General features: G+C 43.3%; 1 protein-coding gene across 2 annotated transcripts in view; it reads right to left on the reverse strand.

Annotated features, from left to right (window-relative positions):
- Positions 1 to 24,266, reverse strand: part of crim1 (cysteine rich transmembrane BMP regulator 1 (chordin-like)) — a 212,727-nt gene extending 188,461 nt beyond the window's left edge. Inside the window, exons 1-2 of one of the 2 annotated variants that reach the window (XM_055639319.1) lie at positions 23,338 to 24,266; positions 17,924 to 18,097 (exon numbers count right to left, since the gene is read on the reverse strand). In XM_055639319.1, coding sequence (XP_055495294.1) covers positions 17,924 to 18,097; positions 23,338 to 23,650 — 487 coding nt within the window. In that variant the 5' untranslated portion in view covers positions 23,651 to 24,266. The remainder of the gene's footprint in view (positions 1 to 17,923; positions 18,098 to 23,337) is intronic. The other variant, XM_055639318.1, reaches the window with a different exon arrangement.
- Between the last annotated feature and the right edge of the window lie 2,987 nt (positions 24,267 to 27,253).

Below are 27,253 nucleotides of genomic sequence, written 5' to 3' on the forward strand. Positions count from 1 at the left end.
AACATAACCTTGTTCCAAGGACAAACAGCAAGAATGTGACTAACCAACAAGATTAGCTGTGGAAGCTTTCTGCACAGTGATGGGGGCATTCCTGCAATTTGCCCGTTGCAAAATCTATAAAAGGGACAGTACTGAAATTAAAGATAGACACAAAAATCTGGAATAACTTAGCAGGACAAGCAGCATCTCTGGAAAAAAGGAATAGGTGAAGTTTCGAGTCGAGATCCTTCTTCAGATGCTGACTGGCTTATATTTTGGTAACACATATACAGGAACTGGGTAAGCTCTTACGCTCCAACCCTAGAACACAACATAGTCACATACGGTAACTGTGCAATCATTCCGGAGCCATTAAAATCTTCAACCAATTTTATACAGATGGAATAAATCCAACCCACCACTCCTTCCACAACGAGTGCCTTGCCTGCGTACATTACACTCTGATGATCTTTGCATAGAAGTTTGGATTCAAGCTGAGAGACACACACCGAGTAAGCTGCAGCATCTTGGCAGTATTGAGTCATTCCACCAAACGAGGGAAGAGATTCCATGCCTTGAGGTTATATCCTTCGTGACTCTACACTAACAGCAGCAATCACTTGATGGCCAAGACTTTTGATATTCTGCACAGCCTATTCCAACCATCCATTTATAGGCAACCATAAGCCCCCAGTTACAAATCCCTCGAACCCCCCCCAAAATTGTTTTGGACAATATAGTTCGTAATTCTGCAGAAATCACTGCTTCCAGTGACTCTGAGATGCTGAACATTTTATCATCAGGACACATGCTAACATCTTCGTATTGCATTGGCCAGTGGCCTGATGCTCCTATTGCTGCCTGTTACCCATGCAGCTAGTTATATTTTGAGCAAAGCATAGGACGTTACTGGATTAGTATCCGGCCACTTGGGCCTGGAAATCTGCCTGCACCATTTTTCTGGCATTAAAATGTGTTTGCAATCTCTTTTACTCTAATTCAAAAACCGTGAAATTATTTTAACACCTGTATCAAAAGGTACATTAAGAACCTTCGGCAAATTTTTCTATCCCTTAATTTTCTTCACAGCTCTGAACAAGGGTCACATCACAATGCAGCCAGCCCTCTGTTGGCCGTTAGAGAGGGCTGGCAAGGACATGAAAAAGTTCTATTGTAAACTTCATCCATAGAAAGAAAAAAAAATACAAAAAGAGAACTGTGTAAAACTCTTAATACATCCTTAGTGTCTCCATATTCAATATTGTTAATATGATATCTAGTAGTGTTAACACCTCCCCTTTTCTTTACACGTAACATGGGTGTCAGGGGTTATGGGGAGAAGGCAGAAGGATGGGGTTGAGAGGGAGAGTTAGATCAGCCATGATTAAATAGCAGAGTAGACTTGATGGGTTGAATGGCCTAATTCTGCTCCTATCACTTATGAACATGGGCACCATTGCCACTCGGCGGTGTGGGGAGGGGTGCAAAGCAAGGAGCAAATGCATACATCAATGAATGTGCATGGGCAGAGGGGTGCTTTAGTGTGATTGGCAAAATCCTCACAAGATCTCACAACTGGGCCCTAGTGCGTTTAAAGGGACTGTCTGATACAGGACCCCAGTGAGTTTAAAATTGACATCAGAAACAGCACCCTAGTGAGTGTAGATGGGACATGAGGAAAGGGAATCCTGGAGAATTTCTGTGAGCTCCCTATGCACGCCCTTGGGGTTTTCCGTGCTTTCCCGAGTGCTCCTTCTCCACTTTGAACAAGCATGGGTCAGGGATGTCGAGGATCAGTGGGATCCCAAGGGGACACCACAGGTAGCCTTGATTTTCTTTTTCTCTGACCACCTGGCATCCTATATCAGAACTTGGAATAGTGTCTGAAGGGCAAGCAAAAAAGCCAGATTCAGATTAGTGCAGTGTTATATACATCAGGGTGCACGGAAATTGCTTATTCACTTGAAGCTCAGAGTAAACAGTGTCCATTATTGTTTATATCTCTCAATTCCCTTATCCCTAACCAATCTGAAGAAGGGTCTCGACTGGAAACATCACCCATTCCTTCTTGCCAGATATGCTGCCTGTCCCGCTGAGCTAGGCCAGCTTTGTGTCTACCTTCGATATATACAGTATATGTACAACAATAAAGCCAACGACCAGTGCAAAACAGCAGAATGGTGCAAGATTTTAGTGCAATCTGTCAGCGCACCCTCCCCAGCAAAAGTGACCGAGTGTAAATAGCACCTCAATGCTGGGGATGTTGGCCTGAAAAAAGGATTATTTATCCAGCCGGTTTATTTAGGTTTAGGTTTATTATTGTCACGTGTACAGAGGTATGATGAAAAGTTTTGTTTTGCATGCTTTCCAATCAAATCGGATAATACTATACATAAATACCATCAAGCTGAACTCAAGTGCAATGGGCAGAGCAACGGGAAAGATAGAGTGCAGAATATAGTTCTCAGCATTGTAACATATCAGTTTCTGGATCTAGCAGAACACATCTCGCCTGTGCATTAAGATGTCTATATTCCACTATGTGACATTTCTTATGGTACAACAGCAACCACATTTCAAAACCCTTAAAATGCTTTGCAATGTCCTAAAAGGCACATAAAATGAAATAATACCTAAACTAAAGGAGGGAGTTATTTACAAAAAGGAGTTAATTACATTGTGGAGAAGCAGATGAAAACGGTTAGCTCTAGCATTAGGCAATGAACATGACATGGTAACCGACGATGGCCTGCTGTCAGGTCCTGTCCATTTGCAGCACTTAAGCTGCTCATTTTCATCAGCAAAAACTGCCATTGCTCGGAACAGGCGAATTATCATTCAGACATTAGAAGCCCCACAAACATTAACGACCCACAACTTTGACATGCCATTGTTTCCTTTTACCCTCTCCTGTCTACACCTGTCATTTGGGTGAATAATTGTCCAAGACTGGAGGAGAAGTGACTGGGAGGGGGTTACAGAGGACAACTGCATGATGAAGCTGAATTAGCATCAGCAGTGATGCAAACATGAATCCTGAGAGAGTCCACAATTGCACCACTTTAAGTCTGCAAGATTGCTTATGCGTGCAGGTACCTACAATTTTGATTGCGGTATTTGATGATTTTGCTGCCACTCATCCTTTCCAAAAGCATGCATCAAATGTAATCACAATTCCTTCTTGTGTTTTAACACGCTTCCTGATAGTGAGAGGCTCCCTCCTTTAAACAATGCAAATGCTGACAAGAACAGCTTTTGTCTGCAGCCAGTGGGACTGACCGTGGACCAATATATTCAAGAGGAGAGCAAACAGTTAAAACACTGCAAATCGGTGCTAGAGTTCCTGAATACTCACTGCTCGGAACAGTGCGAGATGACAAGCCAAGCAGGCTTCCTCATCTTAGCACGCTCCGAACCAAAGTTGCTCTGTAAGGTTTCACTTAGTCGATGGGAAGGAGGAAGACCTTGCTCAACAACAATATGCATAGGATGTTTTAATACTCTTGGTGCCTTGCTGGGCCGATGCTGGCCAGGGTCTGACAGTGACTCACACAAAGCATGAAGTGGTATTAGAACTGGTGACCAAAAGGCTGGCCAGGGATGTGGGTGGTCTTAAATGAGGGTGGGGTGGAGAGGCTGAAATAGTCAGCATGGCCACAACATAGCTCAGCGCCAAGGCAGCTGGAAGCAGAAAAGCCAACAGCGATGCACAAGATCAATTTTCTAAACATCGTCTTACAGCCTGGTACAGAAAATCCATGGGAGGGTCCGAAGCCAAGTAACAGTAAAGCACATGGGGCGATGGGGGAAGGAAAGCAAGAGAGGCAATCACGTAAAATGTCTTAGCAAGACTGGACAGACAGATGAAGCACGTGATGAAGAAGCCTGTCAAAACTGAGCTTGGCTGTTGCTCTACGAGAGAGGCCATTAAGAACAAGCAGTGATTTCTAAGCACAGCTAGAATCCACTAGGTGTTGTTCCCCCCACAACTTCCTTATAAAACAACAAATTGTTCAACAGCACCAGGGCTGGAACAGAGAGCAACAACATGTTGCTCTTGGCACTCATGACTGTTCTTCGTCCACACAAAGGCTCCTACAAATAGCTGCCTGGTACAAATATTCATTACTGTTAGCCTGCCAAAGATTATAAAGACACAAAAGCAAAGCGATGGAATGTGAAACATTTTCTCTCCAATGTCCTCTGGTTGAGAAGGTCGTAAGACTAGAGGAGTACAGCTCTGAATTAACACCTCCTCCTCCAATATTTTCCTGTGTTAGCCAAGTCCCACACAGAGATCATTAAAACAACATTTGTTTTGTGGTACACGTTTAATACTAGCTCTGCATGCACTTTGTTGCTCATTATATCTTGAGAAACAGCGTACAACGTCTGAGCTACTTCTGAAAACAAACCTTCACTGAGTTAATAGAAGCAGGGATTAAACTCCAAGGAATTATAGTCAATATCCGGGAAAGCAGTAAGGGTTATTGCTCAAACTTACAGCTCCAATAACTGTGTAGACCCAGGGGGACAAACGTACAATGACAGGCATCATCATTTCAACCCATTTTGCGTAACAAAAACATTTTAAATAATCCCCATCTACTTTATGTACTCAATACGACTAATACAACAATGAAACACTACAAAATCAGTACCCGCAGTAAATTAATCTGTATCTAAAATTCACATACAATTGTATTGTAAATGTGAAGACATCGGTGATGAAAGGAGTAACCTACACAACAATGTGGAAAATAGCCCAGGGATACCCGCTCATAAACAGGGCAAATATAATCAGACCACTCTTAATCATCAGTAGTAAGTAAGTAATATTTATTTATATAGCACTTTTAAATCAAAATCACTTTGAATCAAAATGCTTTACAGAGATTAATCAAACCAATTGAACAGATCAAATGTCCATAAATTCATATAAAACAAAAAAGAAAAAAAGACACAGAACAGTACACCAGTCATTGAAGGTAGGCATGCAGGTGCAGCAGGCAGTAAAGAAAGCGAATGGTATGTTAGCTTTCATTGCAAAAGGATTTGAGTATAGGAGCAGAGAGGTTCTACTGCAGTTGTACAGGGTCTTGGTGAGACCACACCTGGAGTATTGCGTACAGTTTTGGTCTCCAAATCTGAGGAAGGACATTATTGCCATAGAGGGAGTGCAGAGACGGTTCACCAGACTGATTCCTGGGATGTCAGGACTGTCTTATGAAGAAAGACTGGATAGACTTGGTTTATACTCTCTAGAATTTAGAAGATTGAGAGGGGATCTTATAGAAACTTACAAAATTCTTAAGGGGTTGGACAGGCTAGATGCAGGAAGATTGTTCCCCGATGTTAGGGAAGTCCAGGACAAGGGGTCACAGCTTAAGGATAAGGGGGAAATCCTTTAAAACCGAGATGAGAAGAACTTTTTTCACGCAGAGAGTGGTGAATCTCTGGAACTCTCTGCCACAGAGGGTAGTTGAGGCCAGTTCATTGGCTATATTTAAGAGGGAGTTAGATGTGGCCCTTGTGGCTAAGGGGATCAGGGGGTATGGAGAGAAGGCAGGTACGGGATACTGAGTTGGATGATCAGCCATGATCATATTGAATGGCGGTGCAGGCTCGAAGGGCGAATGGCCTACTCCTGCACCTAATTTCTATGTTTCTATAGAAATCAACAAGAAACGTCCCCCCACAGCAGAATTCACTGTGAGGGAAGGCACCACCAATATCCAGTTCTCCTCCTCATAGTCCACCCGAGGTCAGGGTCCATATGTGGCCTCCTCAGCCAACCGGGTGTTCTCAGGCCCTCTTGCCGCGAAGCTAGATCATCGGCGTCGGGTGAACATTCTTCAGCGGCTTGGACTGAAGCGGCCGCTTCCTCCCTGGAGACTGCACTGTCCAAAGTTCTCAGGCCGCGCCGGTTGGACCTCCGACTCTGGTGATCTCGGATCCCAGGCTCCGCGGTGTTCTAAATCCAGTGCCGCCCGCCCGCGGCTGGACGCTCTGCAGCCGCTGCTCAACGATGTTGGAGTCGGCGGTCACAGTGCCCCGGAGCTTACCGCAAGGCGACCCAGTAAGGCATCGCCCGCTCCGTGTTGGTGTCCCAGCGTTGCACCGCCGGCGAAGCTGTAGTCCCGGCAGGAAACGCCGCTCCAGCTCGATGGTAGGCTGCGCAGAGAGGACGAAGATGCGGTTCGGAGGAAAACCGCATCTCCGACCAAGTTGGACTGGGATTAAAATAGTTTCCCCCTTCCCCTCCCCCCACATAAAAGATTAGACCTCCAAAATAAAATTATACAGTAAAAAGGGTGAAAAGACGGACTGCAGGCAGGCTGCCATATACAAATGGCGCAGCCCGCACATCCGCCATCGTGGGGATCTAAGTAGTGATGGACAAGCCTATCTACAGTGCAATAATGTGGCACTTACCCAACGTTAATCTGCTTGTAGAAGCCCAGTTTTGCCAGCACCATCCAGCCCTCATTACAACCTTGGGCTTGCAGTCAGATCATCCACAATCTTGTTAAATGGCGGAGAAAGCTTGGATGGTCAAATGGTGAATTCTGTTTCTAACTCATACATTCTCATGTCATTAAGCGACCTTGGTGGAAGGTAAAGGTGCCAGGCAATTTAATTTCCGGTCAGAGAGTATAGCAACCTAACCGTGACATTCTGTAACATTATTATTGCCTGTGTCCCAATCATCAATATCACATTGGTTCTATGTTCAACTAGATAAGGCATGTAAATATTAGAGCTACAAGAGTGGGTGAAAGGCTGTGGATTCTGCGGTGAGTGCCTCGTCCCCTCACATTCCAAGGCCTTCCCACTATCTACAAAGTGCTAACAGCAGGGTGATCACTCATTCCCAATGCTCAATCCAGCGTCTTCTCTCAGCCTACAATCCTGGTGCTGTGCCAGCTCTCATGCTAACCAGCCTGTAGTTCTAATGCAGTCTAACACACAATCAGAGTTCCCCGCATCAACATGCAATCCCCATGCCTTTTCTCAGTACTCAATCCCAATCTCTGTTCCCAACACATAACCAAGACAATTTATCCATTCTGACGAAGGGCCTTGATCCGAAACGTCATCCATTCATCTCTATGGAGATGCTGCCTGTCTTGCTGAGTTACTCCAACATTTTGTGTCTATCTTTAGTTTAAACCAGCATCTGCAGTTCCTTCCTATAAATTATCCCAGATCCAGTGCTGGTTCCTGAATTTTATCCCAGCACCTGTCCCCAACATCAAAACCCAGCACCTTTCCTTGACACAATCCAATTATTCAAACTCACCACTAGCTCCCATCATTCCATCCCAGAGCCCGTTTCCACAGTCTGTGTTTTGAACTGTCACTTAATCCTCTAGCCTGTCGCCCACGCTCATTCCGAGTGCCCCTTTGACAAACAATTCCAGTCCTTTTTTTCTTGTTTACACCCACTTTTTTTGTACCTGTAGTGTCTTTGATGGGAAATGATTCCCCCTCTCATTAATGGTTGCGATAAGGAAAGTAGTACAAAATTAAATATTTAGAGCTATTCAGCAGGAAACATTAATAGAATAGGAGCTCCAGGAAACCGTTTCATTTAATTGGCAGGGGAGGTGTTAGATTAGATCTTTACTCTTTTGTTTAATTAGTATCTTGAAAATCACAACCTTGCCTGCTGTAGTGAGAACATTCAGTCACCTTTATCCTCTTTTAAAACAGGGAAAAGAAGTCTGAAGACACCGCAGTACATTTGTGCCTCTCTAGATTCAGAAGCTAAGCTTCCCATGTGTGAGGTTTGGTTTCTGTTAGTTTAAGCTGTGTATTTCTAATGGAATGAAAGGGAAAGCATGGAACAGGGGTGAGAGTGTGCTGAGAACAACAACTGAGTGGTTTACATCTTAAATTGATCCCAGGTGGCTTCTTACTGACCTTTTATGGAGTAATGTGCTGAACCACTTCCAGGTCACAACACCAAGACATCAGAAAGTTAAACTGAATGGAGGTGGAAAAGATAATTCTTCCCCTCTTCTGCAAACAACCATGGGTGCACATATGCATCAGATAAATACACAAATGATTTAAAAAAAAGTTACTTTGGAATTGATTTTGGTACATTAGGAAATTACAATTGTTACAGCAGGTCATGCAAATGAGAAATACGAATTAGAAAATAAATGCCTTTTAAGAGTTCTGCATACTGAAATTTATACACATGGATATTAATCACTCAGCCTCCCCTCTCATCTGCCTTCATTGCAAACAGTCAAAGATACTGTCAAGTCAAGTGAGTTTATTGTCATGTTGGCCAGAGCCACAGTTAGGAACTCAGTCACTGTGATCCTAGAGACAGCGAACTATAGAAAGGACAATGAAATTCTTGCTTGCTGCAGCACAACAGAATATTGTAGGCATAAATACAGAACAGATCAGTGTGTCTATATACCATAGACCATATATATATATATATATATATATATATATATATATATATATATATATATATATATATATATATATATATATATATATATATATATATATATATATATATATATATATATATATATATATACATAAATATACAGATAAAGTGCAATGGGCTGTTACAGTTCAGTTTGTTTGAAGTTATGTTTAATAGTCTGATGGCTGTGAGGAAGTGGCTGTTCCTGAACAGAATCTGTTGCAGATTTCAGGCTCCTGTACCTTCTACCTGATGGCAGTGGAGAGATGAGTGTGTGGCCAGGATGGTGTGGGTCCTTGATGATGTTGGCAGCCTTTTTGAGGCAGCAACTGCAATAGATCCATTCGACGGTAGGGAGGTCAGAGCCGGTGATGGCCTGGGCAATGTTTACAACTTTTTGCAGCCTTTTCCGCTCCTGGACCCTCAAGTTGCCAAACCAAGTCACGATGCAACCAGTCAGCATGCTCTCTACTGTGCATCTGTAGAAGTTTGAGAGAGTACTCCTGGACATACCGACTCTCCTTAATCTTCTCAGGAAGTAGAGGCGCTGATGTGCTTTCTTTATAATTGCATCTGTGTACTGGATCAAGGAGAAATCTTCGGAAATATGCATGCCCAGGAATTTGAAGTCTTGACCCTTTCCACCATCAACCCGTTGATATAAATGGGATTGTGGGTCCCTATCCTACCCCTTCCAAAGTCCACAATCAGCTCCTTGGTTTTGCTGGTGTTGAGAGCCAGGTTATTGTGCTGGCACCATTTGGTCAATCGGTCGATCTCACTTCTATACTCTGATATGTCCCCATCAGTGATACGTCCCACAACAGTGGTGCTGTCGGCGAACTTGATGGAGTTCGCACTATGTCCGGCTCCACAGTCTTGGGTATAGAGTGAGTAAAGCAGGGGACTGAGCACGCAGCCTTGAGGTGCTCCCGTGCTGATTGCTATTGACACATATCCACCAATATGGACAGACTGTGGTCTGTGAATGAGGAAGTTGAGGATCCAATTGCAGAGGGATGCGCAGAGACCCAGTTTGGTAACCAGCTTGGAGGGTATTAAATGCCGAGCTGTAGTCAATGAATAACAGCCTGACATATGAGTTTTTGTTGTCCAAGTGGTCCAGCGCGGAGTGGAGAGCCAGTGAGATCGCATCCACCATTGATCTGTTATGGCGGTAAGCGAACTGCAGTGGGTCCAGGTTCATGTCGAGGTAGGAGTTGATATGCGCCATGATCAGCCTCTCAAAGCACTTCATCACCACAGACATTAGTGCCACTGGTCGATAGTCATTGAGGCACATCACCTTGCTCTTCTTGGGCTATTATTGATGCCCTTTTAAATCAGGTGGGAACCTCAGACCTCAGAAGTGAGAGGTATAAACTCTAGCCAGTTGGTCCACACAGGTTTTTAAAACACGCCCGGGTATACCATCAGGTCCAGACGCTTTCCGAGGATTCACCGAAGGATCTTCTGATGTCGGCCTCTGTGACTGTGACCGAAACCATCACGACGAATGGGGGCTCGGGAAGGCACATCAGTGTTCTCCCTATCAAAGTGTGCGTAAAAAGCATTGAGCTCGTCAGCGAGTGATGCTTCGCTGACATTAGAGCTCTCCTGATTTTGCATTGTAGGTGGTGATTGCATTCAAGCCCCGCCACAGTTGCCGAACATCCGTCTCATCCTCCAGCTTAGAGCAGAAGTCCCTTTTGGCCTTTTTGATGGCCTTACCAAGGTCAGATCTGGACTTCTTATAGACCACTGCATCGCCGGACCTGAATGCCTGGGATCTGGTCTTCAGAAGAATGCAGATCTAATGGTTCATGCAAGGCTTCTGGTTAGTTTGGGCTGCAGTCGTCCACACATTTCTTTATGAAGTCTGTAATGACTGTGGCGTATTCATTCAGTGGCGTATTCACTGCATTATCCATAATGGTTCAGGATAAGAACTTAACACCCCTATTAATTAACACAAACATAATCCTTACTTTTGCTGCTCTGCCTGCTGTGTTGAATAGATAAAAGACTAAATGCAAGGGAAATGTTTGTACCAATCCGGTGATTGGTATGCAGTAAGGACTGCAGCCCAAGGCAACAGACAAGCTGTTCTCAGCGAAGCCCAGAAGTAGAGCCATTTCTCGATTTACTGATTCTTGCTACAATGCCATTGACTCTGTGGGGTACATATCTTCAATTGATGGGTTGACAAGGCTAGATGTTTAAAAATGAAGTAGATAAATTATTGAATGGGGGGGCGATAGGGACCGGCAGCTAAAAGAAGATGAAGCCTATGACAGATCAGCCATGATCATATTGAATGATAGGATGGGCCTTCTCTTGCTCCTATATTCCTTTGTTATTCTATTTCTCACCGTAATGAGAAGCGTGCTCACTCTCCAGCCATGGCACTGTACTGTCCCAAAATTCCCATCGTGCACTTCACCCAGCCTTTTTGTTTTGCTAAAGTGTGTTTAATGAAATATATCCAGGACTGTGTAATAATGAGGAATAGTCTTAGCAAGTAAGCCCAGCCCTGAGATCCCAGGAACGAGTAGGTTAACATAGGATGAGCGTTTGTCAGCACCGGGCCTGTACTCGCTGGAGTTTAGAACCTCACTGAAACATATAGAATAGTGAAAGGCTTGGATAGAGTGCATGTGGGGAGGATGTTTCAACTAGTGGGAGAGTCTAGGACTGGAGGTCATTGCTTCAGAATTAAAGGACGTTCTGTTAGGAAGGAGTAAGGAGGAATTTCTTTAGTCAGAAGGTGGTGAATTTGTGGAATTATTTGCCACTGAAGGCTATGGAGGCCATCAGTGGATATTTTTTTAAGGCAGAGATAGATAAATTCTTAATTGTACATATGTCAGAGGTTAAGAGGAGAAGGCAGGAGAATGGAGAGATAGATCAGCCAAGAATAAATGGCGGAGTAGACTTGATGGGCTGAATGGCCTAATTCTGCTCCTATCACCCATGATCTGGTCTATAGAGCAGAACCTCAATTTTCAATGCTGATCTTAGAATAATAGATTAACTTGTGCCAAGTTAGTGGAAGCTGAAAAAGCAGCAACATTTTATTCTGATTATAATGTTAAAACAGCTGAACAAATATTGAAGGATCCATGTCACTTGGGCAGATTAATCATGTAGGTAGCCATTTTCAAAGATCCATACACGTGAATCCCAAAATCTCTGTTCCTTTATACCTTTTGAACAATGTCATTATGTCTATATTGCCTCTTCTCATACCTTCCATTGAAATACATCACCCCACATTCTCTATATTAAAGTCTATTCTGAAAGCCTCTCTATGTCCGGTTAGGAGCTTCACCGTAGTCAGGATACCCCACAAAGGGACTCGATTTAAAGTTTTCTAGAAGTTTGTATAATTAACACCCATTACATTTTCCTTGTCTTTAGACAACCTTTCAAAAAATTCAAGCTGACATGTTAGACATGATCCACCCTTTTCCAGTCTATGCAGACTCTCTGATCAATTGAAAGTGTTTAAGGTGTTCAGTTACATATTAATAATAGACTCCAGTAATTTTCTATCAGCAGATTGTCTATAGGTAGGTACACAAAAATGCTGGAGAAACTCAGCGGGTGTAGCAGCATTTATGGAGCGAAGGAAATAGGCAACGTTTTGGACCGAAACCCTTCTTCAGACTGATGGGGGGTGGGGGGGGAGAAGGAAGGAAAAAGGGAGGAGGAGGAGCCCGAGGGCGGGGGAATAGGAGGAGACAGCTCGAGGGTTAAGGAAGGGGAGGAGACAGCAAGGGCTAGCAAAACTGGGAGAATTCAACGTTCATGCTCTCCGGACGCAAGCAACCCAGGCAGAATACGAGGTGCTGTTCCTCCAATTTCCGGTGTTGCTCACTCTGGCAATGTATATGGCATACACTGGCTCTGGCCTACATCGGTACCGATTGTCTATAGGTATGTGGGTTTCCTACTTCACCCATATGAGAACCTTGTGACATTCTAATTAGGGCTGTCAACAATGTCTTCATCCATTTGCAACAAATCTTTGGAAAATATTTGGTCTTGGGGACTTGCTTTATCCTTCACTGCTATTTTGCCATGTACATTTTTGTGTCCTTGCCCCAATTTCACATTGATTTTCCCAGGAAGCCAACGTACCATTTTCTTCCAGCGCTGCAAATGCCAGAGCAGAAAATTCAATACTTCCTAGTTTTATTTAAGAGTATTGTAATTACAGTATCTGCATGAAGGGGTTCACTTTCAATGCAACAACCCTATTTTCCCAAGCTAAATGCGTTACTTTTGAAAGCTCTTATATTTTTATTTGTTTTACTTCATTTCAGCTTCCATCTTTTTTTAATTACGTTTTGTTTCTCTCAGTAACTTGGAGCTCCAGAAGTTTTAGTTTGTCTGTGCTTCATGTGCTACTTTTATATTGTCCTTATCCTCTTTAGTCGTCAGTGTTTTTTGTTGGCATACACAGCTCTTTTCCCTTAGGTGCATATACTGGCTCTGAATCACATTAAATTCTTTTGTGAACGCCTCCTGCTGATCTTCTGGCGTTTTACCCATTAATGGATTAACTCAATTTACAGTAGACAGTCTATCTCATCGTGTTGAAGTCAGCCTTTCCTAAATCTGGAATCGTGGCAGCTGTTTTACATTTCTCACTTTCAAACATTGCACTGTACTCAATCTTATTATGATCACTATTGGATAAATGTTCACACGCCATTAGGTTGTTAACCAAATCTGCCTCTTTACTCATTACTAAATCTAATATAGCTTGCTCCTGTTGACTCAAGGGCATATCATCACAAAAAACTACCCTGAATACGTTCCGGAAATTCTGTATCATTCAGACATAAGCTTTGTCTGCTTATTCCATTCTACGTGAAAGTTAAACACACACCCTACCCTGTCTTTACAAGATTCTTGTCCAATTTCTATATATTTTTTTATATCACATAGTCATGGATCATACAATGTTTGTATGGGTCACACCGCAACATTAAACCTTTCTCTACTTGTTAATTCTACTCAAAGTTTCTACTGTCTGTGCAGCTCTAGTATACACTCTTTTATTTTTTTAAAAAACTGCAATTATCCACTGAAAGCATCCTGTTTTTGAATGTAAATTCAAACTGCAATTACCAATCACTTCCCAGACATATTTCCTTGATTTGCATCACACCCTTGCTTAGATAATCTCCAACCAACCCTTCAGACAACCCATTACTTGCAAGGTCACATCCAGCATTTTACCATAGTTATTATCCGTGTCCAGCCACTAATTTTCTACACCAAGCACCCCGCTTGATTTCACCATCAGCAATATTAATCTGCTCCTCTCCACACTCCAGTCCTTGGATATCCAATCCTTCAGTCATTAATTCACATACATATTGACTGAGTCTGTAGAGCCTGACATTCAAAGAGTCTGATAAATCAAACAACTCAAATGATCGTGGCAACCTTATCACCCTTGTTCAGAGGAATAGATGTTCTTTCCCACATTTCCAACATGCATATCTCTTGGATCAATTACTGCAATGGCATGCCAACTTTGACTAGCAAAATATGCAGTTGTGCCAGGTAATGAAATGGTCCAACACAAGTTCTCAAACCATTAACTGAGAACATTATGTGGAAAGGCAAACTGGGTGGATCTGTATGTTAGTTTGTTCAATTATCGTTCACTGAGGAGCTGGTCATAAACCCCCTCCAGATCTACAGCAGGAAACCTCCCTGAATTCCCCTCCCCACATGTTGGCATGACACCAAAACAGGGTTTGAGCAGTCTAGACTTTCTTACAGAAGGTACAAACATGAACTAGTACTCAGTGGGTGAACATTGCAGTTGATGGAAGTAACAAACCTAATTTATAAATGGGTTAAATGTACATTCAAAACCTTACTCTGAGGAAATGACACTGCCTACTCAAGCTTCCCAAGGATAGCGGTAAATTGGGGATGATATATCAAGGACAATAGAGGTTATTTTTAATGCATTTGGAGTAAGAAAGAGTGAGCGGTACTGTGGCGCAGCAGTGGAGTTGCTGCCTTACAGCGCCAGAGACCTGGATTCAACCCAGACTACAGGTGCTGTCTGTATGGAATTTGTACGTGACCACGTGGGTTTTCTCCGGCTGCTCTGGTTTCCTCCCACACTCCAGAAGTGTTCAGGCTTGCAGGTTAATTGGCTTCAGTAAAAATCGCAAATTGTCCCTAGTGTGAAGGATAGTGCTGATGTACAGGGATCGCCGGTTGGCACAGACTTGGTGGGCCAAAGGGCTTGCTTCCATACTGTATCCCTAAACTAAAACTAAACTTCTACATTAAACACCTATCATTCCTTATGAAGAAGTTCATTCCTGGAATCTTTCCGGGCACATTAACTGGAACAGACTGAACTTCTCTACCCAACTGACCGAGGTGTTTAGTCAGAAGAAGGGGGCAGTACTGGGATGGGTGAGCAGGAATGGGCAAAGGCAGGCAGTAACAGAACTATGCCAAATGACTTGCAGCAAATTCCACAGGCTGAACCTTCCTGTTTTGTTTTTCCACAGACAGGTGGAGGCTTTTCAAGCATTGCTCCATCTCCAGTGAAAGAATGAGACAGCTGCACAGCTATCTGCCTGCACCTGCTCACTGGCAGGGCTACAAACCCAAACAAATCTACCAGGTATTTGTTTTCAGCACATCTAGACCAGCAAAATAGTTAAGGCCTGCTGTGAAATAATTGGATAAGGGTGCTGGCTAAGCTCTATCTGCAGTGATACCTTTCACAGATACTGTTGCAGCTAATCTGCAGCCACAAAACTGGCAGTGTTTCCTCAGGTTGCCGAGAGGGAATTCAGAAATCGACCTGAATACACACAGACATGGAGAGAGAAATATACTCATACACAAACTCATATGCATACATACAGATATACATACTTACACACAGGCATACAGACATATACACTTACAGGGACAAACACATACACACGCATAGATATTGACATTTCTAGCATTTGTGTTTACTTTATGTACACTCACCACACACTCGGACCCATACATTTACACGGACAGATACACAAACACACATATTCACAGCGACATATGTCCAAACATATACACTGAGGCACACACTCAAAAAGACAGACATATGACACTGACACACACGTACAAGAGTAAAGATGTACGCTCCTGCACAATGGCACATGCAGGCATGCACACCCTTCTGTATATACTCCCATACAGTCACATCATACACACACAACATAACGCATGGATACTCAAACCTTCTCTCTCCCACACACACCCAAGCATATGCCCAGACACTCCCAACATGTACTTTAGTGCGCATAACACACACAAACACCATGACCACAATGAATTGCGGTGCTGGCTCGAAGGGCCAAATGGCATCCTCCTGCACCTATTTTCATTTCATTACATTTCAACATCCCTCTCCCAGGAAGCACACACTCACCCAATCACCATGTCCGCACTTAAGACTCTCTCTGCCCATACCAACATTGGTACACACGCAAACACGCACCTGCAAACCGTACGCGCGCACTGACATCCAACAAACACACACAACCTCCCATGCAAGTATGTGCGCACATGTACACTCTCACAAACCAACACAAGCGAGTATGCAAGCCTTCCTGCCACAAGCACCATACAGAGACATAAGCATATCAAAGTAAATAATCCACAGCTCTATTCACTCATGCCCAACCAACCCCAGGCACAAATTACATTCACATACATCTACCATCTGCACCACCCTGATTATCTTTGCTGCCACTTTCAGGGAACTACATGTTTCAGAGAACTATGTACATCTAGTGGGCCTCAACATAATTCTTGAGGATCACAACTCACCTTTAAACATGATAGATTACAACTTCCAGGAGTAACTTCAACACTAATGTAATAAATAATTTAAAGTAATTTCTATTCATACCTCCTGTGGACATGTTTCCTGTTTCTTAATCTCTCATTTACCCCATTCCTCATTTCCCTCCAGCATCTCGCCTTTAGATAATAAACAGGCTGGAGTATGCTACTCATAAGTACCTAGTCACTAGTTACGGTGCTTGTCCCTGCCTGCCAAGCAGGCACACTATAACTCGGATGTCAATAGCAAGCTGATGCCGTGCACTGGACATCCCATCAGTTCCTGGAGTTCAGGGACAGAGCTCAAACCACCAGATCCCACCTTGGAGCCCATTGCATTGTATTGGACTGCTCCGCTTTACTCCAGGAATGCCTTCAAGATGAAGCACAACCACATTCATATCAATGCAATCTGAAACTGCTGGCAACATTCAGCAGGTCAGAGATGATCGGTGGTGAGTTAGTATTTCAGGTCAATGACCCTTTATCACAATGGTTTTAATAAATGGTTATTGACCTGAAATGTTAACTGTATTTCTCTCTCGATTGATACTGTTGGACCTGCTGCATATTTCCATCATTTTATGTTTTTTTCTCCCGATTGCCTGCAAGTGCAACGGTTTGCTTTTCCTTTGAATAGAGTCACCAACTTTGTTCATTTGAAAAGGCAAATGCAGGTGTCTATATTTTATATATTTGAAAATAATTTAAATCCTTTTAAACTATTTTATGTGCCCTTGATTAAGAGTCTAAAGCATTTGGTACCAGAAAGCCTGGGGAGGTGATCTCAGGATAACCTATTAAGCACCAATTGGTTTCTACTTGTGAATTACTCTGCTGTGCAGAACAACCATGCCAATGAAGCTGAAATATGTTTGAACCCATGTGGCCACAGGAACAGATAGATGAGCAGATTGCATGCCTGATCCAGCATAATGATGTTCAAAACCTCCAGCATATTAATTTATCCCCCAAATTTCCCTTTTGATCTTTCCTCCCTTCCCAGCTTTCTCCGTGTCCACATTAACTCTTCCCCGGTCAATGCGGAGCTGAAATGCTAACTCTGTTCCACTCGTCAAGGGTGCTGCCTGGTCTGCTATTTCCTGCAGTTTTCTGTTTACAAACATAACTCCAGCTTTACTAGATGCCAGAATATACTGTGACAAAACAGATACTTTCAAAGAGGAAAGAGAGCGAAAGCAAGAAAAAGAGTCAAACAGCATGGAAACAGGCCCTTTGGCCCAATATGTCCATGCAGATCAAGATGCCCATCTAAGTTATCTAAGCTCATCCCATTTCATTACATTTGACCTTTATCCCTCTAAAACTTTCCTAACCATGTATCTGTGCAATTGCCTTTTCAATGCTGATATAGCACCTGTCTCAACCATTTCCTCTGACCTATTTCTATATACCTACCACCTCCCAGATATCTGAATTCAAGTATCCATGGAGATGACCCAGGGATTCTACAGAATGACTACACCAACTCGTCACAAGCCCACATCCACAGTTTACAATGTGTGATTATCTGTGACAGAAAACAATGCTAAATTATACAACTCCAAACCCGAGGTGCTTCACCATCATTCTGTGCTTACTCACCTTCAATCCGCTTTAGAGCTGAGAGACAGCTTTCCCGATCGGGAAACCCAAAGGGATTATTACAGGTCCGAATGGTATCGCATTCGCACTTCCCATTGATAATATTGCAGCCTGTTGCTAGGTTTTTATTGCAGGGCTCAACTCCAAGAAGCTGGTCGTCCTCCCAGTTCTCATCTGAAAGAAAAGTATTCTCAGAACACGGCCAGGATCAAAACAAGCTCACATCATGCATGCTGCTGTAAACGGGACTTAGCTATTAAACCAGTCACAACCTTGGCACCCGCTTAGTCACCAACGTAATTGTTGCTAATAAATGTTTATGTGGACACATGTAAGATCATTTTAGCTGTTGTACACACATGGGGATTCCAGGCAAGAGAGGGTACAGTAGCATAGTGGTTGTGTAACTGAATTGGCAGCCAAGAGTCCTGGACTAATGACCCAGAGACACAAGTTCAAATCTCACCACAGCAACTGGAAAATCTAAATTTGAGTAATTAGATAAATCTGGACTCAGCGTCAGGATCTTTCACATGAAGCTCTGCATTTTGTATGAACCCTTTCAATTCATTATCATATTCATCGGGGAAGGGCCTGATGAGACCCAAGAGTGGTCAATTTTCTAAATTTCCTACTGGTTCAGGGCAAATAGAGATGGACATGAAATGCTAGGCATTGCCTGGTAAATTCCATCCTGTGAACAAAAAGAATCAGAGGCTAGTTTCATTTTATGCAGCGAAACACAGGGCTGCAGTTTTATGCATAAGGCTTTCCATGCTCAGTTAACAAAGAGCATGTCTAATCATGGCAGGTATGTTTTTAACAATAGAAACCTAATTTCTTCTCTTCCTGCACTACATTAGACCGTCTCTAAACACAGCCAATGTGTTCGATAAAATCGAAGTTATAATAAGGTATAGACTTACCTTTACATTTGTTTGTGTATTTGTGTCAAACTCCACTTACACTATGCTACTCTTATACAGGAATAGGATTCATGCTAGAGACTAATTCAGTTACAAAATAACCAGGAAATTGATTGATCGATTGAAAGGTAATGGAAACAGGCCATTTGGCTCACCAAGTCCATACCGACCACTTGTTCCCACTAATTTTATTCTATCCCACTTGCACATCCACTCCTTACATACAACAGTAATTTTACAGAGGTCACTTAACCAACCAACCTACACATCTTTTGAGATAATTTAGTTTAGAGATACAGCATGGAAACAGTCTCTATGGTCCACTGAGCTGACAATTGTTCACCCGTTCACACTAGTTCGATGTTGTATCACTTTCTCAAGTATGGGCTTCCTCCCTCTTTTGTGTCCTGGGATGATTCTCAGTCTGAAGAAGGGTCTCGACCAAAAACGTCACCTATTCCTTTTCTCCAGAGATGCTGCCTGACTGAGTTACTCCAGCTTTTTATGTCTATCTTCAGTTTAAACCAGCATCTGCAGTTCCTTCCTACTCCTCCTACCATTGTATTTTTATACCGGAGACTCATACCTCTCCAGGCAGGCACCAACACAGACGTGTGGCGACTCACCACACCTCTCCACTCATCAGTACAGACCCGATGGGCTAAATGGCCTCCATCCATATCATACATTTTCTCCGATTCTTTTTCTACAAATGTTCCATAGTGATAACATCAACGCACTAATTTAAGTGCCAGGAAACTGGAAGTAACTTCATATTCATAGAAATTACACCCAGATGTTTTATCTCTACATGTTGTTCCACATGGTTCTGCTGCCAGAGTTTTTTTTTTAATCTTCTTTCTTTAAACAAAATTCAGTCGTTAAAGAGAAATATCAGCATGGGAAGGAGGAAATAAATGTAAGTACTTGCATATTCTAGTACAGAGGTGGGGCATTTAAGTTTTGGAACAGCATTTTTCCTTTAAAAATAAATTAATGCATCTGAATCTCTCCCAATCCATGGTAGAGGTTACCATTTCAGACACGCAAGGACTAACTGCTGCAATCCATTTCCCAGCTTTCCTTTTATATTCTTCCCTTTCAAATATTATCAATTTTTTCTTAAGCAGTGATAAAATCTCAAGTCTTTCTGGGCCTGGTGAAGCATTCTAAAGTTCCCAGATAATCCTCTGTGTGAAAGCATTTCTTCCAGCTCCCTATTCCATCTGGTGACATCAGCACGTTGTAACACTCAGTTGACGGTGACACTAATTACAACGTTAACTGTTGCAGTCTCCTCCATGCCTTTCGCTTTTGCTAGCCCTTTGCTTTTACCATGCACTAAAGTTCCAGGACTCTGCCTCTCTCAGGAGTCCGAGCAATGGAGAAACCCACCATCTGGGACAATAAGCTGTTGCTCTTGCGGCTTCCCCACACTGCATTACAGCCCAGTACAAGAGTCAGCATAATAATTTTTCAATAAAAACTCATGCAACTGAGGTCTGTGAAGAAATCCTATTTTATAGGGGTTTTAACTTTTAGCCTTCCTAAACTAGGTACTAACTATCTACAGTACTGGTTAACAAAATCTTTCAATACTTCAGCTATAATTTATGTTATCGGGTTTGTAAAATTCACACTTCTATCAAAGTGCTCCTTTTCACACCAGGGTTTGGTTGTGCAGAGCCTTGTAAACCTTTGGTACCTTATCCTCCTCTTATAGAAACACTACTTCCTAAACATCCGTGCTGTTATTTTCTTCTATTCATTCTTTAAAGGACTGAATGGCCTCATTCTGTGTTATTGTGAGTGTGAGATTGGAGCATGGGCATATCTGGCCTAATTGTCATAGTCACAACCAAGGAACATGGAAACAGGCCCTTCGGCCCAGCTCATCCATGTCGAGCTTGTTCTACTTGCCTGTGCCTGGACCATATTGGGGAAGAATCTTGAATGTCTAATGATCTGAAATATTGTTTAACGGTTAGGCTATATCAGAAGGCTGGTGACCCTTCAACGGCACAAGTTTTAATAGACTACCTACAAACACCTTTGGCACGGACGCTAAGATTTAAACTCACATCTTTGATCATTAGTCCAGTGCTCTGGATTAGTAGCTCCTTAATTTAACACAATGCTACCACAACTGTGTACAATTTGTTTTTATCTGATTTCAAGTTGCTCCATCATACGTCTGTCAGGCTGAGGTCAGTGGTCAGGAACAGTGCACTTTTCATGTCCTAACCCCAAGGTTATTGAGGGCAGCCACATCCTTAAGAGTGTTATAATTCACAAGCGCTTGTCTCAGTTTAGGGACAGCACAGTGGCGTAGCTGGTAAAGGTGCTGCTGCACAGTGCTGGAGACCTGGGTTCGACACTGACTTTGGGTGCTGTCTGTGTGGAGTTTACATGTTCTCCCTGGAACCAAGTGGTTTTCCTTTGGTTTTTCCCCACATCCCAAAACCGTGTGGTTAATTGGCCACAGTACATTGTCCCTAATGTGTATGGAGTGAATGCAAAAGTGGAATAACATAGAACTAGTGTGCACGGGTGATCGATAGTCGGCGTGGACTTGGTCGTCTGAAGGGCTTGTTTCCATTCTGTGTCTCTAAAGTAAACTAGCTGAAATAACTGTCAACAGGCCTGTCAACTTCATTCCTTGAATTTCAAACTAAATTTCAGAAAGATTAAAAAATCCATTGCTTTGTTTAAAGGCGAGGGAACACAGCTCACGCACGCTTTGGGGGTTTCAGCTCAATACGCTTTATTTCATGACATCTTAAATGGGTAACTCTAGTCTCGCTATATCCGTTGCACTACGCTTGGAGATGTGCCTGCAAGTTCCCAGTAAAGGAAATCCTTGGCATGTGAAGGAGAGAGAATGTAGGCTCTAAATCTCCAGGATAAGAAAGGAAAAAAAAATACTGCTGTCGAGGAATTTGGGAAAACATCTTTGCGCCCCAAGTCAAAACGTTTTACCTTTATAAAAACAAAAATATTTCTCAGGTACACTACATTCCCTTAGCTCCCAACCACCCTCCTCCGCCCCTTTAACAAGTGCTAACTGCGACTGTAGCCAGAGGAAGAAAGAGTTCCTGGAGAAGTTTTGAATTCAACTGTTGTTTTGTTCTATCGTGAGAACTTAATTCGCTCGACTCATTGCTGCCGCCTGCCTTTCAAAGTTGAAAGCTCATGTCGCCTCTGTAAATTCTTCCACATTAAAAATAAGTGAGAATTAACGGGGTGGGGGGGGAGCTTGAGATTGCCGTTTTTTTTTTACTGCAGTCTTATCGATAAAACGTATTTTAAACACGAAAAACCTTAGCTGACTGAGTAAAATCATAGGATCACATGGTCAGATTCGGAAAAGGCAACTGTTTCTAATATATTTGAAAATTGGCTGACATTTGTGTTTTTATTTCTCGAGCCAATTTCATTCTGCGAAGTTAAAAAAAAAGAAAAGAAAAACAGACTCTACATTTCAAGTCATCCCTTTCTTATTTACAAATCAGGGTCTGGTGTGAGCCAGCTTTGATGCTACGTTTACTGTAAACTGCAACCTGGTAATTTAAAAACACGCTGCTTCATCTTAATGCATTAAACTCTGATGAAACCAATCGGTGCCCATCAGTGGCTAGCATAAGGTTCACACCTCGAGTATGGCATTATCTTTTTAGAAATGACGGCAAAGCTCCCTGCACCCTATGCTGAGGGAATGGGTGAAAGTTGCGCTGGTAAGTTCTTGGTGCGTCGCTGTTATTAGTGACGGCTCTGAAGTTCGCTGAACACGCGGAGAGTGAAGTCACTCGCCAGCTCACGGTGTCTCTGCAGTTCAGTCCCTTCCTTGAGGCTCAGTGTGGCTTCCAAGTCTGGGATCCGATCCACTAGCAGACATAGCAAACATTCCTGTCAAAAAAAGCCCTCCAACAGTCAGTCCACCGTGAAGAGGCAGGACTGCGCAGCACCGAATCCAAAAACAGCAAGGAATTTGTTAGCAGAAACAGCTAACAACAACAAACATAAATAATATAGTTTATACGTTTCCCCACAATCCATGAATTGGGAAGAATGCGTGTCTGGGTGTGGAGGGTATTATCTACTAAGTACACATTTTATCAGAGAATCCTTTGCAGCGCAAGTAAGCTGCAAAGATCACGCTAAAGCTAAATAAAAGGAATCTGCAATCAATATACTCATAAGAGGCAGAGTACAATGCAATGTCCAGAAACAACAAAAGCTGCAAAAAGGTGCATCAGTTCCGGGGAGCACAATTACTAGGACAACTGCTTAATAACTGCACAATAGCTAGGCTCTGCTTTAATAGCGTGCATGGAATAGTAGCATTATAAATATGTATCCTTTAACAAAAAAACAACACGAATCCTTTTCTCTCCCACCGAATTGTGGAAAAAAACAACTGGAGTTAATTTCAAAGTTACAGTATGTCCTCGCGCCATGTTAAAAAAAAGTCGGCGTTGCACAACCTACCTTGGCATATCCCAACTTCGTAGCCGGTGATGGAGCCGCCGCTGAAAGGTGGTTTGATAACGCACTGGAGGCCCAGGTCGCAAGTGCCGTACAGTCCGTAGACTCCGCCGCAAGTCTCGTTCTGCTGCTTGGCGCAAGTCGCGCAGCAGCCGCAGAAACCCATCAGTATACTCCCCGAACAATTCCTCGGCTCCTCGCACTTGGATCCATCGCAGGGCAAGCACACCAGAGCCCAACTGCTCTGAGCCAATAAATTAATAAGGTGCACGACTCCCAAAAACCTCACAGCCAGGTACATCCAAGAAAGGGCCATTTCCACCACTTTCTTTCAGCGTTAAGCCAAATGTTTTTTTCCCCCTCAAACGTTTCTTTCCCCCCCCCTCTCCAAAAATGGAGTTTAAAAAAAAAATCACAGCGAAAGTTTAAAAAACTCTTGCACTGGACGTCGGGGTGGAACGAAGATCACCCACAGATGCAAACGCCAGCCCTTGTATATAAGCCAGCAGCATGCGATGTAAAAAAAGGAAACGAGATCCCACACCCCTCCCCACCACAGAAAAGTTTCTTCCTGGTTAAGGACCAACAAAGTTGAGTCGGATTCTTATTTTCTTCTCTCGCGGCTACAATTGCCTCATAAACTTCTGCAATTCTTGTCCACTGTCGTCGCCGTGATTCCAAATTCGGTTTCTCTTTTTGAATCAGATGCAGACGACGCCTCTCTTTTTTTTCCTTGCAGGTTTTTTTCCTACCCTCTTTGAGGTGCTAATAGCGGTATAGCTAACAGCGCCTGTGCTGTGCTGGGCTGTCACACTGGGCGCTGGGCTGGAGCTGAATGCGCGGCGCCGAAGCCGCAGCAACACATGGACGCGCATCCCCGGGCCGCGCCGTACCAGCCAACCAGCCTGCACACCCGTCCGTCAATCCACCCACGCTGCCATTGTGACGTGGCCGCCCAGGCTCCGCCCTCCATCCCCGCTCTTCGCCCCGCCCACCCAGCAAACGCAGCGCGCCTGCGCGCATTCCACAAATTGTTACACGGGCGAAACGCGGGTCCGAGTAATCCGCTGCAAATTCCCCTTTTACCCGCCTTGTTATCGCCCCCCCCCTCCCCATCCATGACATTTCTTGCAGCTCTCTATGTGTTTTCTTTCAAAAATGTGTACAAGTAATGCGTGCAATAACGTATAAAGATTCTGGGACGGTTGGTGACATTTCAAAGCCCCATCATTTCTAAGGTAACCAACGAGACACTAGAAAAAAGAAAAAACATTCTACATTTCCTTGAACCCCCCTCCAGCTAACGATTAACCATCCTACGTCCTTAATCAACGTCTGCTTTGATCTGTCGTTTTCTCGTCTTGTCCTTCCATTTATCTAGTTTCCCTCTCCCCTGACAGTCTGAAGAAGGGGAGAGGGAAGGTGCACGACTTCCTTCTCTCCAGAGATGCTGCATATTCAGCCTATTCCCCTGAGTTACCCCAGCATTTTGTGTCCATCTTAAAGACACAGAAGAGAGGACGCATCCTGCAGATACCAGAGGAAAATAAACACGTATTTTTTTTTAAAGTTCGCTCCCCAGAGCACCAATACAAGGCTTGCACAATAGTTGTATTTCTTTGCCGAATGGATTTTTTCACATTCAAACATTTAGCACCTGACGACAACCTGATCTTTTGACATTTACAACGTATTTCCAAATGAATGCAACATTGAACAGATTGATGCACGTCAGTGGCAAAACGGGAGGAGTGGGGGTGGTGACTCACTTAACCTTAAATTAAGGAAGTAACCGCATGAGCTGTGCAAGAAAGACCCAACGCGACATGCCGTTTCATTCCTTAGATCTCTGCCGAGAGTTTTAAATACTTGTAATCCACCAAATCGTTATGTACCTTTCCCCGCCCCGTTCCTTCTCCTTGACTCAAATAAACAAAAAAAACCACAAATGGCACGAGTAAATGAGGTAAAGAAGAATTTTCTGTGCAACATTCCAATAGGGTTACTCAAATAATTTCCCCACGTGGGGCTCTCGTTAATCCTGTTTCCAGAATGTGCAGGACTGGGAAAGGACAGTATTCCAGCAACATTCCCCAGGCTGAAGAGTTCACCACTGTGAGTGTTTTGCAGCGTTTAGTTTAAAAAGATGGAAGAAAACAAGGGCAGCACTTTAGTGACTGTCATTCAATTATTGATTATGTAGGAGCTTGATGGTCTGGTGCCGGTTTGTTCGTGTTCCAATGCCCACCTCCATCAAACAAATGATCTTACATATCTTGCAGTGTGAACATTGCTCCTGATATCAGCATTAACTGCTCTCCCCTATTTTCCCTTGAGAACCTGATGGTGATCTTGCACCACTGCGATTTTCATGATGAATGAATGAATACGTTTATTGGCCAGGTATTCACATACAAGGAATTTGACTTGGTGCTCTGCCCGTAAGTGACAACATGACATACAGTGACAGTTAGGAATGACACATAAAACATTAAACATTAATGTTTTAAACATTAAACATTAATGTTTTATATAAAACATTAACATTAAGGTACTCCTGCCATGTTGTCTCCTGATTTTCCCCAGTCACACCGTAATAATGGTGATGTATTTCAGTGGTGTGAGCCTGCAGGTAGGTGTTTAGTCCCTTATTATTCTGGACGGCGGAAGTCACAAATTGGATGTAAATAGATATAAAAATATCTACAAAAAGACACAATGTGCCAGAGTCACACAGTAGGTTAGGTAGCATCTCTGGAGAACATGGATAGATGACGTTTTGGGTCAGGACCCTCCTCATCCATCCCTGGAGGCACCTTTATTAACCGACCTTGAGGGGACAATAGGCCAGACCCCAGTTCCCTCTTCTCCTGCCGACTTCGCTCCTCGCCAGTCGCATCCATCATTGTCACTGGCTCCATCCTTTCGGTCTCTAGTCTTTGGGGGGCGTGCAGGGACTGGCTTGGTGGCCCCCATGCAGGCCGCCCTATGCTGGGTCCTATGAGTAGAGCTTTACATGCAGGTTCACCATAACTACCTTGCTTTTTTCTCACAGAGAGTTGTGAGTCTGTGGAATTCTCTGCCTCAGAGGGCGGTGGAGGCCGGTTCTCTGGATACTTTCAAGAGAGAGCTAGATAGGGTTCTTAAAGATGGCGGAATCAGGGGATATGGGGAGAAGGCAGGAATGGGGTACTGATTGGGGATGATCCACCGTGATCACATTGAATGGCGATGCTGGCTCGAAGGGCCGAACGGCCTACTCCTGCACCTATTGTCTATTGTCTATTGCCTCTGTTAATGAATCTCACAATCCCAATGCTTTACTAGTCAATCTCTCAGCATGTCCTGGCACTTAAAAAAAAAAAAATGCAGATACGTACCCAGCTCTCTCTGTTCCTGCACATCCTTCAGAACATTAAGTTTGTATTGTCTTCTTGAACTACTTCTCCCTAAATGTATAATTCATAACTTTTGTCTGCCCTCCAACCACTCATTCCACTAGACGATATCCTTCCGCAGTCTATTATTAACCTCCTCATTGTTCACTGCATTTCCAACCTTTGAGTCATCCCCACATTCAGATTTTGACCTAAAACACTCATGTCATAAGTTCATAAGAGATAGGAGCAGAATTAGGTCATTCGGCCCATCAAGTGTACTCTGCCATTCAATTATGGCTGATCTATCTCATCTTCGTAACCCCATTCTCCTGCCTTCTCCACATAACCACCGACACCCCTGTCTGTCATTAATATATTAAAACAGCAGTGATGCCAACAATGACACCAAGAGAGCATCAGAATCTACCATCCTCACATCAGAAAAGCCATTAATGCAGTCAAACTAAAAAAAAAGTTTTAATGTATCGTGCTCTTTAAGGTAAATATGTTCAATTTGTTAATTTACTTTTACTCGGATT

Source organism: Leucoraja erinacea, chromosome 8 (assembly GCF_028641065.1).
Source record: "Leucoraja erinacea ecotype New England chromosome 8, Leri_hhj_1, whole genome shotgun sequence".
NCBI classification, from domain to species: Eukaryota; Metazoa; Chordata; class Chondrichthyes; order Rajiformes; family Rajidae; genus Leucoraja; species Leucoraja erinaceus.